This window comes from Carlito syrichta, unplaced genomic scaffold, assembly GCF_000164805.1.
Source record: "Carlito syrichta isolate Samal-C Ts95f unplaced genomic scaffold, Tarsius_syrichta-2.0.1 Scaffold312129, whole genome shotgun sequence".
Taxonomy (NCBI): Eukaryota; Metazoa; Chordata; class Mammalia; order Primates; family Tarsiidae; genus Carlito; species Carlito syrichta.
Genome location: NW_007256225.1, coordinates 279,241 through 296,230, shown reverse-complemented (window position 1 = coordinate 296,230; position 16,990 = coordinate 279,241). Strand labels below are relative to the sequence as shown.

General features: G+C 43.3%; 1 protein-coding gene across 1 annotated transcript in view; it reads left to right on the top strand.

Annotated features, from left to right (window-relative positions):
- The window catches only part of RBM25 (RNA binding motif protein 25), a 68,220-nt gene that overhangs the window by 18,809 nt on the left and 32,421 nt on the right, over positions 1-16,990 (top strand). The window contains exons 3-5 of the mRNA XM_008069588.2: positions 1,708-1,757; positions 4,493-4,660; positions 12,563-12,620. Coding sequence (XP_008067779.1) covers positions 1,708-1,757; positions 4,493-4,660; positions 12,563-12,620 — 276 coding nt within the window. The remainder of the gene's footprint in view (positions 1-1,707; positions 1,758-4,492; positions 4,661-12,562; positions 12,621-16,990) is intronic.

Sequence of the window (16,990 nt, the reverse complement as noted above, 5' to 3'; positions counted from 1 at the left end):
CAGCCTCGCCTGCTGGGCTCCGGCGATCCTTCCACCTCAGCCTTCTGAGTAGCCGGAATTACAGGCATGTGCTACCATGCCTGGCTGACTTTTTTATTTTTTTTATTGTAGAGATGAGGTCTCGCTGCCCAGGCGGGTCTCAAACCCGCAGGCTCAGGCAGTCCACTCACCTCAGCCTCCCAAAGGCGCGGGATTACAGGCTGAGCCATCGAGCCCGGCAACAAGATTCTTTTTTTTTTTTTTTTTGAGTTGTACTCTCACTCTGTCTCCCAGACTGGAGGGCAGTGGCACGCTCCCGGCCACCATAGCCTTGACCTGCTGGGCTCTGGCGATTCTTCCACCTCAGCCTTCCAAGTAACTGGAACTACAGGCGCGTGCTACCACGCTGGGCTATTTTTTTTGATTTATTGTAGAAATGATGTCTCACCAAGTTGCCTAGGCGGGTCTCGAACCTGTGGGCTCAGGCAGTCCACTCACCTTGGCCTCCCAAAGCCCAGGATTACAGGCTAAGCTACCAAGCCCAGCCCTAACAAGACTGTTTTTAGATTTACAGATAAACTTCTTTTTTGATTCTTAAGAAAATTTCAAAGGATTTATTTTTACTTCATTTGCTTGACTAAATTGTATATATTTATCATGTACAAAATGTTTTCAAGTATGTATACATTGTGGAATGGCTACATTGAGCTATTTAACATGTATTGCTTCACATCTTGCTGTGTATTGATAGCACTTAAGTATTCTTAGTAGTTTTCAGAAATACAGTATATTGTTATGACTTATAGTCACCATGTTGCACAGTGTGTTGTTACTTTTAAAGAATTCTTAGGCTGAGTGTGGTGGCTCAAGCCTGTAATCCCAGCACTTTCCAGGCTGAGGTAAAAGAATTGCCTAGGCCACAGGTTTGAGACCAGACTGGGCAACTCGACTAAGGCAAAATGATTGCCTGAACCCAGCAGGTCGAGGCTGTGGTGGCTGTGAGCGTGCCAGTGCTCTTCAACCTGGGCGACAGAGTGAGACTCCAACTCAAAAAAATAGATTCTTTAATACTAGTATAAGTTTGTATTGTGAAAGGTACTGGTTTTAGGATTGCTGAACCACAGGAACCTGAACAGACAGCTATTCAGAATTTTATATTCTTTATTGCAAAATCATGTTATAATAGCCATTTCACTTTCTGAATGGGTTTTTTTGTGTGTTCATTTGTCTGATTTTTTTTGTTGCTTATTATTTTGAGTAGGAGTCTCACTCTCGCTCAGGCTGGAGTGCAGTGTGCATGCTCACAACCACCCTAACCTTGGCCCGCTGGCCTCAGGTGCTCTTTCTGCCTCAGCCTCCCAAGTAACTGGAACTGCAGGTGTGTGCCACCACATCTGGCTAATTTTTCAATTTATTGTAGAGACGAGGTCTCACCAAGTTGCCCTGGCAGGTCTGAAACCCCTGGGCTCAGGCAGTTCTCTCACTTCTGCCTCCCAAAATGCTGAGATTACAGGCATGAGCCACCCCACCCAACAGAATAGTTTTTGGGGGGTAGGTTTTTATATACTGCCTTTATAACCATATTGCTTTCACGAAAAGACATTCATCAATATTCATTTTCATTGTCCTGTATTTCCACTTATGTAAACTATTCGTTAAGTTCATGTAGTTGTAGAATACAGCCATATACTGTCATGTACTAAAGGTTCAATCTTTTTCTTTTCTTAGGGACCCCAATGATTCCTGTACCAATGAGCATTATGGCGCCTGCTCCAACTGTAAGTATATTTCAATGGAGAGATTACAAATTATGGTAGTGCTAGCACTTTTAAATCTAAACAACCTGATAAACTTAGATAAATTGTTTATTAGTATTTAAAAGAATAACATCACCTGTGTGTATCGTACTACCTATTTTAGCAAGTATGATTTTCGCTCAGCTTTGCATATATGCAGTTGTCCCTAAAATGTGCTCCCTAAGTAGATAATTTTATGATTTTCCTCTTATTCTCTAGACTTGTCATTTACTTGGTCCTGGGAGATGAGAGAATGATCTGACGTGTCTCTTCTCTTTTTTTTTAATTGGAGTCTCACTCTGTCGCCCAGACTGGAGTGCAGTGGCCGCTCCTGGCCACCGCAGCCTCGACCTCCTGGGCTGCGACGATCCTTCCGCCTCAACCTTCCCAGTAGGCAGAATTACAGGCATGCACTACCACTGCCGGCTGATTTTTTGATTTGTTGTAGAGATGAGGTCTCGCTGCCCAGGTGGGTCCTGAACCCGCAGGCTCAGACAATCCACTCACCTCAGCCTCCCAAAGGCACGGGATTACAGGCTGAGCCACCGAAGCCCGGCTTGTGTCTCTTCTCTTAAAAGAATGCAGAAATGAGGCCAGGCACGGTGGTTCACATCTGTAATCCTAGCAGTTTGGGAGGCTGAGGCAGGAGGATGACTTGAACCAATTGTTTGGCGTTTGAGACCAGCCTAGGCAACTTAAATGAGACCTCTTTTCTACAGAAAGCAAAAAAATAACTGGGTGTGGTGGCGCTACTTGGGAGGCTGAGGTGGGAGGGTTGCCTAAGACCAGGAGGTGGAGGCTCTGGTGAGCTGCGATTGTGTCAGTCCACTCCAGCCTGGATGACAAAGTAAGATCCTAACTCTGGAAAAAAAAAGAATGTAAAAATGAGCCAGGCTCGATGGCTCAGCCTGTAATCCCGCGCCTTTGGGAGGCTGAGGTGAGTGGATTGCCTGAGCCTGCGGGTTCGAGACCCGCCTGGACAGTGAGACCTCATCTCTACAATAAATAAAAAAATCAGCCGGGCGTGGTGGCGCATGCCTATAATTCCGGCTACTCGGAAGGCTGAGGCGGAAGGATCGCCGGAGCCCAGCAAGTCGAGCCTGCCGTGGCCGGGAGCGGCCACTGCACTCCAGTCTGGGCAACTGAGTGAGACTCCAACTCAAAAAAAAAAAGAATGTAGAAATGATCTTTGTAAAAATTCAAATTTTTAATGATATTTGTGTTGAGTACCTTTCTAACTTTTCTTCCTACCTCCCCAATGTTAGCCCATGGAAATTTTAGTTTTCTGTCCTCTAATATGATATATTCAAGCTTTGTAAAGCTTCACTGAAGTCTTTCCTTGGCTAAAATATTCTGGTAGTCATTAATATGTCTTGAACCTTCATTCTCAGCAGTTATCAAAACTTCTGAACACTGTACATCTTAGTTAACAATGCTCATGTCCTGTAGCACATGAATAAATAATAACCCACTGGACTCTTTTTTATCCAGAATTTCCTTTAGAATTAATAGGTAAAATAGATGTCACTTAGAATTCTTTGAAAGAGGGTAGATCTCAGTACTTGGCAGCTGTTTTTTTCATATCTTTGGGGTTTTAAAAGGGTAGGGGAGTGTTGTTTTAGTCAAGGCAAGGGAAGCTACTTGGACAAATGGAAATTGGGTGTGAGGCAGACCACCAAGAAGATGTGATTCTGCATCCTCAGCGGAGTCCGGCTTTTCCTGCCTTGGACTCCCACCGTTGGGTTGTTCTGGAAAGCCTCCAGACAGGTACTCTTCCCTTTGTACTTCAGGCTAGAGAATTTGGGGTTGGAACAGCACTCCCAGCTCACCACTATTTATTCAGTGCCTACTAAAGGTGTTTGCTAAATTCAGTGCCAAGTACAAACATCTATTTCTTCCTTGGGGAAGTTGGAAGCTATAAAGGGAAAATAAGATTGGAACATAAATACTATAAATAGCAAAATTAAGTGTGTGTGTGGAGGTGCTATGGTTTGAGTATTCTGCTCAAGGATGAGCAGAGACAATTGAAATTTGCTTTTATACTTATGAGAGTACCAGGATACTGGTATTATGAAAAAAAAACTTCTGGGTGTATTTGATTATTTTAAATGGTTTATGATGTCTTAAACATTTAAAAATTATGTCTTAGCCGGGCTCGGTGGCTCAGCCTGTAATCCCGCGCCTTTGGGAGGCTGAGGTGAGTGGATTGCCTGAGCCCGCAGGTTCGAGACCCGCCTGGGCAGCGAGACCTCATCTCTACAATAAATCAAAAATCAGCTGGGCGTGGTAGCGCATGCCTGTAAATCCGGCTACTTGGAAGGCTGAGGTGGAAGGATCGCCGGAGCCCGGCCGATCTAGACTGCGATGGCCAGGAGCGGCCATTGCACTCCAGTCTGGGTGACAGAGTGAGACTCCAACTCAAAAAATAAAAATTATGTCTTAAACATAACAGATACTCTTGGTTATTTTTGTTTGCTTTTTCAAGTATTTTTCGAAGAAAGGTAATTCAGTAGAGGTGGTTTACTCTTCTTGAGTAAGTTTGCTTTAATGAAATGTACTGTGTGCTTCAGGAGCTTTAGATTAGATGCGCAAGTATGCAGAAGCCTAAATAATGTGCTCTATATTTATTATTTTAACATAACTGTCTTTAGCCTAATGTTAAATATGATAGGAAACTTAATTGCTAGGTCCAATTTCTTTGCCTTTCTTCACCCTAGGTCTTGGTCCCCACTGTGTCCATGGTTGGAAAGCATTTGGGAGCAAGGAAGGATCATCCAGGCTTAAAGGCTAAAGAAAATGATGAAAATTGCGGTCCCACTACTACGGTTTTTGTTGGCAACATTTCCGAGAAAGCCTCAGACATGCTTATAAGACAGCTCTTAGCTGTAAGTTGAATTGTTATTTTTCAATAGATTGTTTTATTGTTGTACACTTAAAACTTAAGGAAAAGCAGGAAGAGGATTCTCAATGACTGCTTTTTATTTTGAAACATTTGACTCCTGCAGAAAAAGTGAATGCACTTGTATTCTTTAGCTAGATTCATCAGTGAACACAGTTTGATACATTTATATTATACACTCACACACTCTTCTTTCTCCTGAATAATTTAAGAGTAAATTGTGACATGACATTTTACCTGTGAATCCTTCATGTATCCCCTGAGTGCAGTGTGCATGCTCACAGCCACCCTAACCTTGGCCTGCTGGGCTCAGGTGCTCTTTTTGCCTCAGCCTCCCAAGTAACTGGAACTGTAGGTGTGTGCCCCCATATCTGGCTAATTTTTCAATTTATTGTAGAGACGAGGTCTCGCCAAGTTGCCCATTCTACATAATCATAATGCTATTGTCACACTGAAGAAATTTGGTTGGGCACAGTGGCTCATGCCTGTAAACCCAGCACTTTGGGAGGCTAAGACAGGAGGATCACTTGAGGCCTGGGGTTCAAGACCAGCCTGGGCAATGTGGCAAATCCCCATCTCTACAAAAAATAAAACAGGCTGGGTGTGGTGACTCACAGCTGTGATCCCAGCACTTTGGGAGGTGGAGGCCAGAGGATTGTCTGAGCCCAGGGGCAACCAGTCTGTGCAACTTGGCAATCCCTCATCTCTACAACAAATAAAAAATTGGCCATGCATGATAGCATGCCTGTATTTCTGGCTACTTGGAAGACTGAGACAGAAGGTTTGACAGCAGCACTTCAGAGTGAACAGAGATGTCACAGGCCTGGGGCTGGTACTTAGGACCTGGAAGAACAGCCAGGGCTGCAAGAGAGGGTCTGCTGAGAAGTCCTTCTGTCATCTGTATCCCAGAGTCCTTTGTGGGGTCCCTCCTCAGGGAATGGCTAGGCTTGCCTCAGCCTCTGGTTGGCCTTAGGAGCAGTTCATATGTGTCCTGCAGTCTTGCCAGTCAGTTGCTCTAGACCATTCATAATTCTTCCTCCTCAACTCTCTATATTCAAGGACTCCCCATTGTAGGAAGGAAATTCTGATTTCCTGAGTGCCTCAGGGTCTGAGGATTTTTCTGGTTTTTGCATTTCATTTTCCTTCTTTACCTCCTGGGCCTTTCTAGTGACTTCAGACTGAATTCTGACTCTTGCACCTGGGATTTTCACTGCGGCCACATGACTATGTCCAGGGTCTGCAGAAAACCAGGACTTTGCCCTCATGGAATCCAGGAAAATCGAAGTTGCTGGAGTGTAGAAATATGTTTGCTCTTCTCTGTTTCTGGAAGTCTCTCTTTCTATATCATTACTACTAATAGAAATGTAGCGGGAATTGGCCGCAGAGAGACATGGGACACCGAGGTGTTTTGCCAGGAAGCAGCATTTATTTGTGCAGACACCAGCTCAGTAGATTCTAATCCAAAGGCTGAGCCAGGAATACAGACAGTCATTGCCTTATTACATTTTAGTTTCTTTGTCTTCCATACAAGGCAGCAGTTTGGCATTATCCATTTGATTGGATATTTTGTAGCTGGAAACGGCTGTTAGCATTACTTGTTACACACTGATTGGTTTACATAATCATTTCATTTTCATGTCCTATTTGTTGATTGGCTTACAAAAGGTCACTATCCTGATTGGATTCTGTCAAAAGTTTGATTAGATTCTGCCAAAACATGTAGTTTGAACAAAGTGAAAAGCCCTCGAAAATAGTAGGACAAAGAAACAGGAAGTAACTTATTTTCCTTTTTTTTATTCCTGCATTTTCAGAAGTGCCCCTTCCTCAGCATGTCTTCCTCGGTGTATGTGAAAAAATTCTGTAATGCATTATCTTGGTATGGAATTTCTGAGTCTTAGGGCATACTTAGCTTCAGCTTTATAAGATAGTGGCAATTTTTCCCCCCCAAAGTGGTTATGCCTATTTATACTTAATCTAGCAGTGTCATATATTTCCATTCTCGTAGGTCTTATTTCTCACTTGGTGATTAGACTTTGAAACTGATGTGAAATGTTACTTCATTCTTGTTTTGATTTGTCTTTTGCTGTTGTCCTTTATAATTTTGATAGTTACCTGTTGACTTGTTATGGAGGCCTAAACTCTCTTACATGCTGTAGTCTCCCTTATCCAGTTTCCTAACAGAGTTGTTACAGTGTAGTAAAATTGTGAATCAGTGTCATGATGGTTATGTAAATAGTTTAGGCAGAACTAAGCCCTGTACTTTGATTGTGTTTCCTTTCTTTTACAACTCTTTGCTTTCTCAGAATGGTTAATTGCTTTATTCTTTCATGCTCCTGATTTTCTGTAAATGTATTAAAATCCTCAGACTTCTCCATTACTTCTGCCTCATACCAGCCTTTTTTTCTCCCACTACTGAAAAGTGTCAAGTAATCTCTCAGTTTCCCTTCTTTTCTGGAGCTCTTCCTGCCTCTGTTCTTGTGTGACTCAGCACTTTGGGAGGCTGAGGCGAGTGGATTGCCTGAGCCTGCAGGTTTGAGACCAGCCCGGGCAATTTGGCGAGACCTCGTCTCTACAGTAAATCAAAAATTAGCCGGGCATGGTACTGCACGCCTATAGTTCTGGCTACTTGGAAGGCTGAGGCAGAAGGATCGCAGGAGCCCAGCAGGTCGATGCTGGAGTGGTCATGAGTGTGCCACAGCACTCTAGCCTGGGTGACGAAGTGAGACTCCAATTCCAAAAAAAAAAAAGAAATATTGTCTTGTGGTTTTGAGAAGTCTAGTGCCATTCTCAATCTTCTTTGTGACCTGCTATTCCTTGGAATGTCTCTTTCAGTTTGAATTTGAGTTTTTTCCTGATTGTGTGAAATTTCATGATTCTTTGCTGGGTTTTCTTATTTTTCTTACATTATTATGCAAGTTATTTACTTGGTGGGCGGTTTCTTTGAGTTGTAGTCTCACTTTTGTCACCCAGGCTGGAGTGCACTAGCATGCTCATGGCCACCTCAGCCTTGACCTCCTGGGCTCAGTAGATCCTTCTGCTTCAGCCTTCCAAGTAGCTGGAACTATAGATGTGCGGCACTACGCCCAGCTAATTTTTTAATTTATTGTAGAGACAGGTCTTGTCATGTTGGCTTAGGCTAGTCTTGACCCTGGGCTCAGGCAATCCTCTTGCCTATGCTCCCAAAGTGCTGGGATTGCAAGCATGAGTCAGTGCACCTGGTAGTGGGCAATTTCTTGAGAAATACTCTGGCTATTTGGTAATTCTCTTTATTGTTTCTCTTCTTTAGGAATTCTTTACTTGAATGTTGAACTTCCTGGGTTGGCCTAAGTGTCTTTTATTTACTGTATTCCATCTCTTAGTATACTTGTACTGGTTCTTGGGTTTTGTCCTCGACTTTATCCTCCAGCTTTTCAATTGGCTTATTTATTTATTTATTTACTTGAGTTGGAGTCTCACTCCGCCACCCAGACTGGAGTACAGTGACACATTCATGGCTACCCCAGTGTCAACCTGCTGGGCTTAGACAGTTCTTCTACCTCCGCCTTCTAAGTAACCGGGACTGCAGGCACGTGCTACCTCGGCCAACTAAATTTGATTTATTGTAGAGATGGGGTCTCGTCAAGTTGACTACGCTGACCTCGAACCCATGAGCTCAGGCATTCCACTCACCTCAGCCTCCCTAACTGCTGGAATTACAGGCTGAGCCACTGTACCCAGCCAGGATATTTATTTATTTACTTTTTTGAGTTGGAGTCTTACTCTGTCGCCCAGACTGGAGTGCAGTGGCCGCTCCCGGCCACCGCAGCCTCGGCCTGTTGGGCTCCGGCAATCCTTCCGCCTAAGCCTTCCAAGTAGCTGGAACTACAGGCCCGCACTACCACGCCCAGCTAATTTTTTGATTTATTGTAGAGATGAGGTTTCGCCAAGTTGCCCAGGCGGGTCTCGAACCCACAGGCTCAGGCAATCCACTCACCTCGGCCTCAGGATATTTATTTTAATACCATGATTTAAAGTTCATTAGTTCTCTGTCTCTGAAGCTTCCTCACCCACCCTCTTTTTAATGTCTCCATTAATACCCAATATCTCTTGCAGCGGCTTGGGGAGGAACTTGCCATGGGTTGAGAACCACTGCTCCAGAGCCTGAGACAGACATGTATATCAGTTTCAGTCAAATCTCTTGCACTGTGTGTACATAGTAGGTGTTGGGGATGTATGTTGGGTTGGTATGGATAATGAATGGATATACCAACATAGCTGGTTTTGTTGGATTGATGCAGTAGTGTATGGATTGAAGAATGAATAAATGAATGCAGTTTATGGATTATAAAGAGGTTCCTGAAACTCCTGTGGGCAAACAAAACAGCATTCTGCTGGTAGAATTGGAGCACTCTGTTCCTTCCTCGTTCACTCTCACATTGGTGTTTTGTTTTGTTTTGTTTTTTTGAGTTGGAGTCTCACTCTGTCACTCAAGGCTGGAGTGCAGTGGCACGGTCATGGCTACCATTGCTGGGCTCAGGCGATCCTTCGCTTCAACCTTCTAAGTAGTTGTAACTACAGGCACTCACCACCATGCCTGGCTAATTCTTTGATTTATTGTAGGGATGAGGTCTTACCAAGTCGCCCAGGCTGGTCTTGAACTCCTGGAATCACGAAATCCTCTCACCTCAAGAATCCCACAGTGCTGGGATTGTAGGCTTGAGCCACTGCACCTGGCAATATTTATTTGTAATATCTTCATTGAGATTTAATTCATATATCACAATTTTTACCCTCTTGTAATGTACCATTTAGTGGTTTTTAGTATATTCAGAAAGTTTTGTAAATATTACAACTATCTTAATTCCAGGACATTTTCATTATGAAAGGAAGTACTGTGCATAGTGTTTTTATTTTTCAGTTGGAGATCATTGTGTCGCTCAGGATGGAGTGCAGTCGCACTCTCCTGGCCACCGGAGCCTCGACCTGCTGGGCTCAGGCGATCCTTCTGCCTTAGCCTTCCATTAGCTGGAACTACAGGCGCGTGCTACCACACCCAGCTAATTTTTTTTGATTTATTGTAGAGTCGAGGTCTCACCATGTTGCTCAGGCTTGTCTCCAACCCACGGACCCAGGCAATCCTCTTGCCTTGGCATCCCAGAGTGCTCGGATTATAGGCTTGAGCCACCACGCCCGACCTGTGTGTAGTATTAAGTTACCCTCATTCATTTCTACTCCAGCCACTGGCAACCACTATTTTCTTTTATGTCTTAATAGATTTGCCTCTTCTGGGCACTTCATATAAATGGGACCATAGAATGTGTGGCCTTCTGTGCTTGGCATCTTTCACTTAGTATACTGTCTTCAGGATTCATTCCTGTTGTAGCATGTATCAGTATTTCTATTTTATGATCAAATAATTCATTTTATGGATAAATTAGATTTTATAAATCCATTCCTTGGTTGGGATAATTTCTACCTGTTGGCTATTATGAATAATGGTACCATGAATACTCATTTTTGTGTGAAAATGCTTTCAATTTGAAAGATTTCTTTTTAAAAACTCACACCTGGCTGGGCTTGGTGGCTCAGCCAGTAATCCCATGCTTTGGGAGGCTGAGGTGAGTGAATTGCCTGAGCCCGCAGGTTCAAGACCCTCCTGGGCAACTTGGCGAGATGTCATCTCTACAATAAATCAAAAAAATTAGCCGTGCGTGGTAGTGCGTGCTTGTAATTCCGGCTACTTGGAAGGCTGAGGCGGAAGGATTGTCAGAGCCCAGCAGGTCGAGGGTGCGGTGGCTGGGAGTGGCCACTGCACTCCAGTCTGGGCGACTGAGTGAGACTCCAACTCAAAAAAAAAAAAAAAAAACCCAAAAAACCTCACACCTGTACACCTGCAATCCCCAGCACTTTGGGAGGTCAAGGTGGAGGATTGTTTGAGTACAGTAGTTCAAGACTGTGTTGAGCCATTTTTGTGCCTCTGTACTCAGCCTGGGTGACAGAGTGAGACCCCAACTAAAAATGAGTTCAGTCATTTCCTACAAATGCCTTTACTGTCTCCCTTTCCTGTCTCTTCTAGTCTCCAGGTCTTTTGTCACGTATGCTACTCCACAGCAGAAAACTGTTCTTGTCCATTTTTCTCAGACTTTAGTCTTCAGGCTATATTCTCTGGTAGTGGGGGCAGGGTAGTTGCTTGAACAGACTGTGAGACTCTGATTATTCTATGTTTGGGTTAAGTAAGTGCCTGTTTTTATTCAGCTCGAAACTCCATTCTTCACTGTACCCTTCACTGGAGTCCAGTTCCCCTTGCTTTGGAGAATCAGTGAGTCTGATTCTTTCTCTTTGGTATCCGCTCTATACACACTTGAAGGTACAACCTTCTTTGCTCTGCAAAATGTTATCATCCATCATTTGTGTTTTGTCTTTTCAAAAAAGATTTTTTTTTTTGAGTTGGAGTCTCACTCTGTCGCCCAGACTGGAGTGCAGTGGCCACTCCCGGCCACCGCAGCCTCGACCTGCTGGGCTCCTGCGATCCTTCTGCCTTAGCCTTCCAAGTAGCTGGAACTATAGGCACGCGCTACCACGCCCAGCTAATTTTTTTGATTTATTGTGGAGATGGTGTCTCGCCAAGTTACCCAGGCGGGTGTTGAACCCGCGGGCTCAGGCAATCCACTCACCTCGGCCTCCCAAAGCACAGGATTATAGACTGAGCCACCGAACCCGGCTTCTTTTCATAATTTTGAGGAAATCTCTTTGATTTCCTCATTGATTTGAGTTTGGGACTTCTGTCTTTTATATTCTTTGACTGTCATTTTAGTGGTTTCTCTGAAGGGAGATGTGGAAAATGTATATATTCTCTCAACTCGGACAGGTAATCTTTTTATTTTTTTCCAAAAATAGTTTATCTTTTTTTTTTTGCCTTCCTTCCATAAAAATAACTTATTTTCTAGTTTTTACTTTAATAACTAGAAATAATGTTAGATAACTTTGTTTCCTTTTAAAGTGTAATAATGATCCCCCTTTAGATAACATGTCCCTTAACATTTTGTAATTTTTCTGTATGTTTTACAGAATTTTTTTTACATAGTTTAAATCTTACTGTATGACTCCTTTTTCTTTTCCCAAGATACTTTTGAATACCGTATCAAGCCTTTTCCTATGTCATTAAAAAATCTTTTATAAATATATGCATACAGTTTTAAAGCAGTCTTAATGGATTTATAATATTTACTTGAATTTATTATAGTTCTCTTTAACCATTCTGTTATAGACACTTAGCTTTTTTATATATTTTTTTGGTAGGAGAAGTAATGCTGTAAACTTTTTAATTTATTAAAAGGTAGGGAATTTTCTACAAAAGAAGAATCAGTAAGAATTTATATTTATCTTAAAATGATATGTCATAGATTTTTTTGTTTGTTTTTTTTTGAGTTGGAGTCTCACTCTGTCGCCCAGACTGGAGTGCAGTGGCTGCTCCTGGTCACTGCAGCCTCGACCTGCTTGGCTCCGGCGATCCTTCTGCCTCAGCCTTCCAAGTAACTGAAACTACAGGCGCGTGCTACCATGCCCGGTTCATTTTGACTTATTGTAGATATGAGGTCTTGCCATGTTGCCCAGGCGGGTCTCGAACCTGTAGGCTCAGGCAATCCACTCACCTCAGCCTCCCAAAGGTGTGGGATTACAGGCTGAGCCACCGAGCCTAGCTGATTTTTTTTTTTTTATATATAAGGAGTTTGGAAATTGGGGGAAATTTTAACAAACTTAGTTGCTGATCTCTTATTTGTCTTTCTTCTGGTTTTTTCCTCCAGTGGGAATATAATGCTCTTATTTGCATTGAAAATTATTTTGTTACTTTAAAAATTATATTGTTAAATTATTTTGTAGCAATCTTTTTTATTTGTTTTCTTTTTAGAAATGTGGTTTGGTTTTGAGCTGGAAGAGAGTGCAAGGTGCTTCTGGAAAACTTCAAGGTAGGTCATGTTTTATTATTTGTTAAGGTGGCTTTCACCTGACTTTCACCCATGTGCTGAAATCACTACATGATTTACTCTCATTGTCCTTAACGATGAGACTTATTTTATTAGCACTCTTTGTCTTCTTTCTCATTGGAATAGGATTAAAAGGCAGTTGGGAAGATGTTGGCTGAGATTTGAGATTAGAAGGTGCAAAAGGTAACAGGAAGGAGGTGGGAGAGGAAGAAATTAAGATTGCCCAGACTAACTGGTTTCTTTTACTTTTAAAAGTTCTTTTTTGGTTGGGCATGGTGACTTATGCTTGTAATCCCAGCACTTTGGAAGGCTGAGGTGGGAGGATTGCTTCAGGCCAGGTGTTCGAGGCTGCAGTGATCTATGATCATACCATTGCACTCTAGCCTGAGTGATAGAATGATTCCCTATGTCTTAAAAAAAAATTATTTTGTCTCAGGGCAGGACTGTATGATCAAAAAGGAACAATTAGAATTTAGGAAGAGAGTAGAAGAAAAAATAATCAGATGGCCTATTACTGTTGAAGCTAAACTGTATGTTTTTTATGTGTTCGTAGAAACACTTGTTTGACATATTTTTTAGAACGTTTTTTTTTTTTTTTTTAATTAGGGTACCACTGTCACCTGGGCTGGAGTTTAGTGACAGAGTCACAGCTCATTGCATCCTCCACCTTCTGGGCTCAGGCAGTCCTTCTACTTCAGCTTCCTGAATAACTGGTACTATAGGTGTGCGCCACCACAGCTGGCTAATTTTCTTGTTTTTTGTCGAGTTGAGGTCTAGCTTTGTTGTTCAGGCTGGTCTCGAACTCCTGAGCTCAAGCATTCCTCTGCTTTGAGCTGGGTGTGATGACTGATGCCTGTAATCCCAGCACTTTGTGAGCTGGAGGTGAGAGGATTACCTGAGCTCAGGGGTTTGAGATTAGCCTGGGCAATATGATGAGACCTTTTCTCTACAATAAATCAAAAAAATTAGTCAGGCACACCTGTGCACAACACTGGTTGTGCACACCTGTGTTCCTAGCTATTTGGAAGACTGAGGCAGAAGAATCACGTGAACCTGGCAGGTTGAGACTGAGATGGCTGTGAGCGTGCCACTGCACTCCAGCTTGGGTGACAGAGTAAGGCTCTGACTCAAAAAAATCCTCCTGTTTTGTCCTCCCAAAGTGCTGAGATTACTGCGCCCAGCAAGAAACTTTTTATTATGGAAAAACTTATACATATATAAAATGAGAATAGTGTGATGAATTCCCATGTAGTTACCACTTAACTTTAATACACGGCCAGTTGTGTTTCATCTGTACTCTACCAATTTCTTTCTCTTTGTATTATTTTAAAGCAAATCTCAAGCACCACATGGTTTTTGTCTATAAATATTTTTGGATGTATCTGAGAGATAAGGTTTTTTTGGTTTTTTTTTTTTTGAGTTGGAGTCTCACTCTCCTGCCCAGACTGGAGTGCAGTGGCGCGCTCCCGGCTACCGCATCCTCGACGTCCGGTGATCCTTCCACCTCAGCCTTCCAGTTGGCCGGAACTACAGGCGCGCGCTAACACACCCGGCTAATTTTTTGATTTATTGTAGAGATGAGGTCTTGCCAAGTTGCCCAGGCGGGTCTCGAGCCTGCGGTCTCAGGCAATCCACTCACCTCAGCCTCCCAAAGCGCGGGATTACAGGCTGAGCCACCAAGCTCAACTGAGATAAGGTTTTTTTTTTTTTTTGAGTTGGAGTCTCACTCGGTTGCCCAGACTGGAGTGCAATAGCCACTCCCGGCCACCACAGCCTCGCCTGCTGGGCTCCGGCGATCCTTCCGCCTCAGGCTACCGAGTAACCGGAATTACAGGCATGCACTGCCACGCCTGGCTGATTTTTTGATTTATTGTAGAGATGAGGTCTCGCTGCCCAGGCGGGTCTCGAACCCATGGGCTCAGGCAATCCACTCACCTCAGCCTCCCAAAGGCGCGGGATTAAAGGCTGAGCCACCAAGCCCGGCAGAGATAAGGGTTTTTAAAAACACAGCTACAAGGCCGAGTGTGGTGGTGCATGCATGTAGTTCCAGCTACTTAGGAGCCTGAGGCGGAACAATTCCCTGAACCTAGGAAGTCGGGGCTGTGATGGGCTGTGATCATGTCACCACTCTACTTCAGCCTGGATGACAGAGTGAGTGAGACTGTCTCTCTCTCTCTCTCTCTCTCTCCGTATATATACATATTTTAAAAATCTCCAAAGTATTGTTATAAGACCTAAAAAAACTTTTTCCTAATATCGTTAAATATCCACTCAGTGTTCAGAAGTCCAGTTATCACAGACATCGATTTTTAAAATAGTTTATGTGATTTAAGATCTATATGAGGTCTATAATCTGCAGTTAGTTAGCAGTTGGTTTTAAGTCTCGTAATATTTTTTAAATTAACACGTTGCTCTAACCAACTTCCTTCTCTCTCTCTCTCTTTTTTTTTTTTTGGAGACAAGTTCTCATCATGTTGTTCAGCCTGGTCTTGAACTCCTGAGCTCAGGCAATTTTCTCACCTGCGCCTCCCAAAGTGCTGGGATTACAGGCAAGAGCCAGCACACCAGCTTAATATTTTAAATTATTCTCTCTTTCACTGCCCTTGCTATTTATTTGTTGAAGAAACTGAGTCATTTGCTCAGTAGCATTTCTTTTTTCTCTTTTCTGTCTCCTTTTGAGTTGGTGTCCACTCTGTCACCAAGGCTAGAGTGCAGTGGCACACTCACGGCCATCCCAGCATCGACCTGCTGGGCTCTAGTGATCCTTCTGCCTCAGTCTTCCAAGTAGCCGCAACTACAGTTGTGTGCTACCACACCTGGGTAATTTTTTATTTATTATAGAGACGAGGTCTCACCAAGTTGCCCAGGCTGATCTCGAACCTGCGAGCCCAGGCAATCCACTCACCTTGGCCTCCGTACTGGGATTACAGGCTGAGCCTCTGAGCCAGCCGGTAGCATTTCCTTAGTTTGGTTTTGCTGATTGCACTGAAGTAGTATAATTTGCCATGAATTTGTCATCTGTGTTTTTGTACATTGATTAGTAGTTGTACCTTGATGTTTGCTATTTTTCTGATGCTTTGATTTGCAAGAATACTATAAAGGTTATGTTCTTCTATTGGGGGATATATGGCAGATTGCCTTTTTTTTAATGATAGTAGTAGTGTTGTCTTTACCTAGGTTTGATTAATTTTTTAGAGAGTTGTAAAATGTAATAGTCTATTGTTTCTTCGTTTGTTTGTTTTGTTTTTTTGAGTAGAAATTTTACTGTTATCCATTCTGGAGTGCAGTGGCATGCTCATGGCCACGACAACCTCAACCTGCTTGACTCAGGTGATCCTTCTGCCTCAGCCTTCCGAGTAGTTGGAACTGCAGGCACTTGCCACTGCCCCCGGCTAATTTCTTTCTTTTTTTTTAAATTGTAGAGATGAGGTCTGGTATGATGAGATGTTTCAAGGTCATGTAGAAGTTTTTCTGTTCCAGACTTGGAATCAGCCATTCCTTCAAGGATTCCTGGTTACTTTTAGTGGGAGAATGTTTGAAAATCATGATCTGGACCATAGGTGTACTCATTGTAAACAGTGGTTTAGTGTTCATTTCCAGTTTTTTTTCAGTGCATAGAAATTTAGATTAAAAACTAAAAGCCTTTTTTTTTTGAGTTGGAGTCTCACTCTGTTGCTCAGACTGGAGTGCACTAGCCGCTCCCGGCCACCATAGCCTCGACCTGCTGGGCTCCGGCGATCCTTCCGCCTCAGCCTTCCAAGCAGCTGGAATTACAGGCGCTCGCTACCACACCCGGCTAATTTTTTTGATTTATTGTAGAGATGAGGTCTCACCAAGTTGCCCAGGTGGGTCTCGAACCCGCGGGCTCAGGCAATCCACTCATCTCAGCCTCCCAAGGCACGGGATTACGGGCAGAGCCACTGAGCCCTGCTCTAAAAGATTTTTTATGTAACCACTTCTGTGTTCTATATATATCCTTGTTCTCCTACACAGAGAATCCTGTACTTCAAGGACATTGGGGTTAACTTAAATAATTATTGCAGGCTGGGGCGCTTGCCTATAATCTCAGCACTTTGAGGGGCTGTGATGGGAGGATCACTGGAGCCCAGGAGTTAAAGAGCAGTTTGGGCAATATAGCAAGATCCAGTCTCAGCAGAAGAATTACAGACATGCTGTATCTCACATAATACACACAACAGCTGGGCTCGGTGGCTCAGCCTGTAATCCCGCGCCTTTGGGAGGCTGAGGCGAGTGGATTGCCTGAGCCCGCGGGTTCGAGAACCGTGTGGGCATGGAGACCTCATGTCTACAATAAATCAAAAAATCAGCTGGGCGTGGTAGCGCATCTGTAA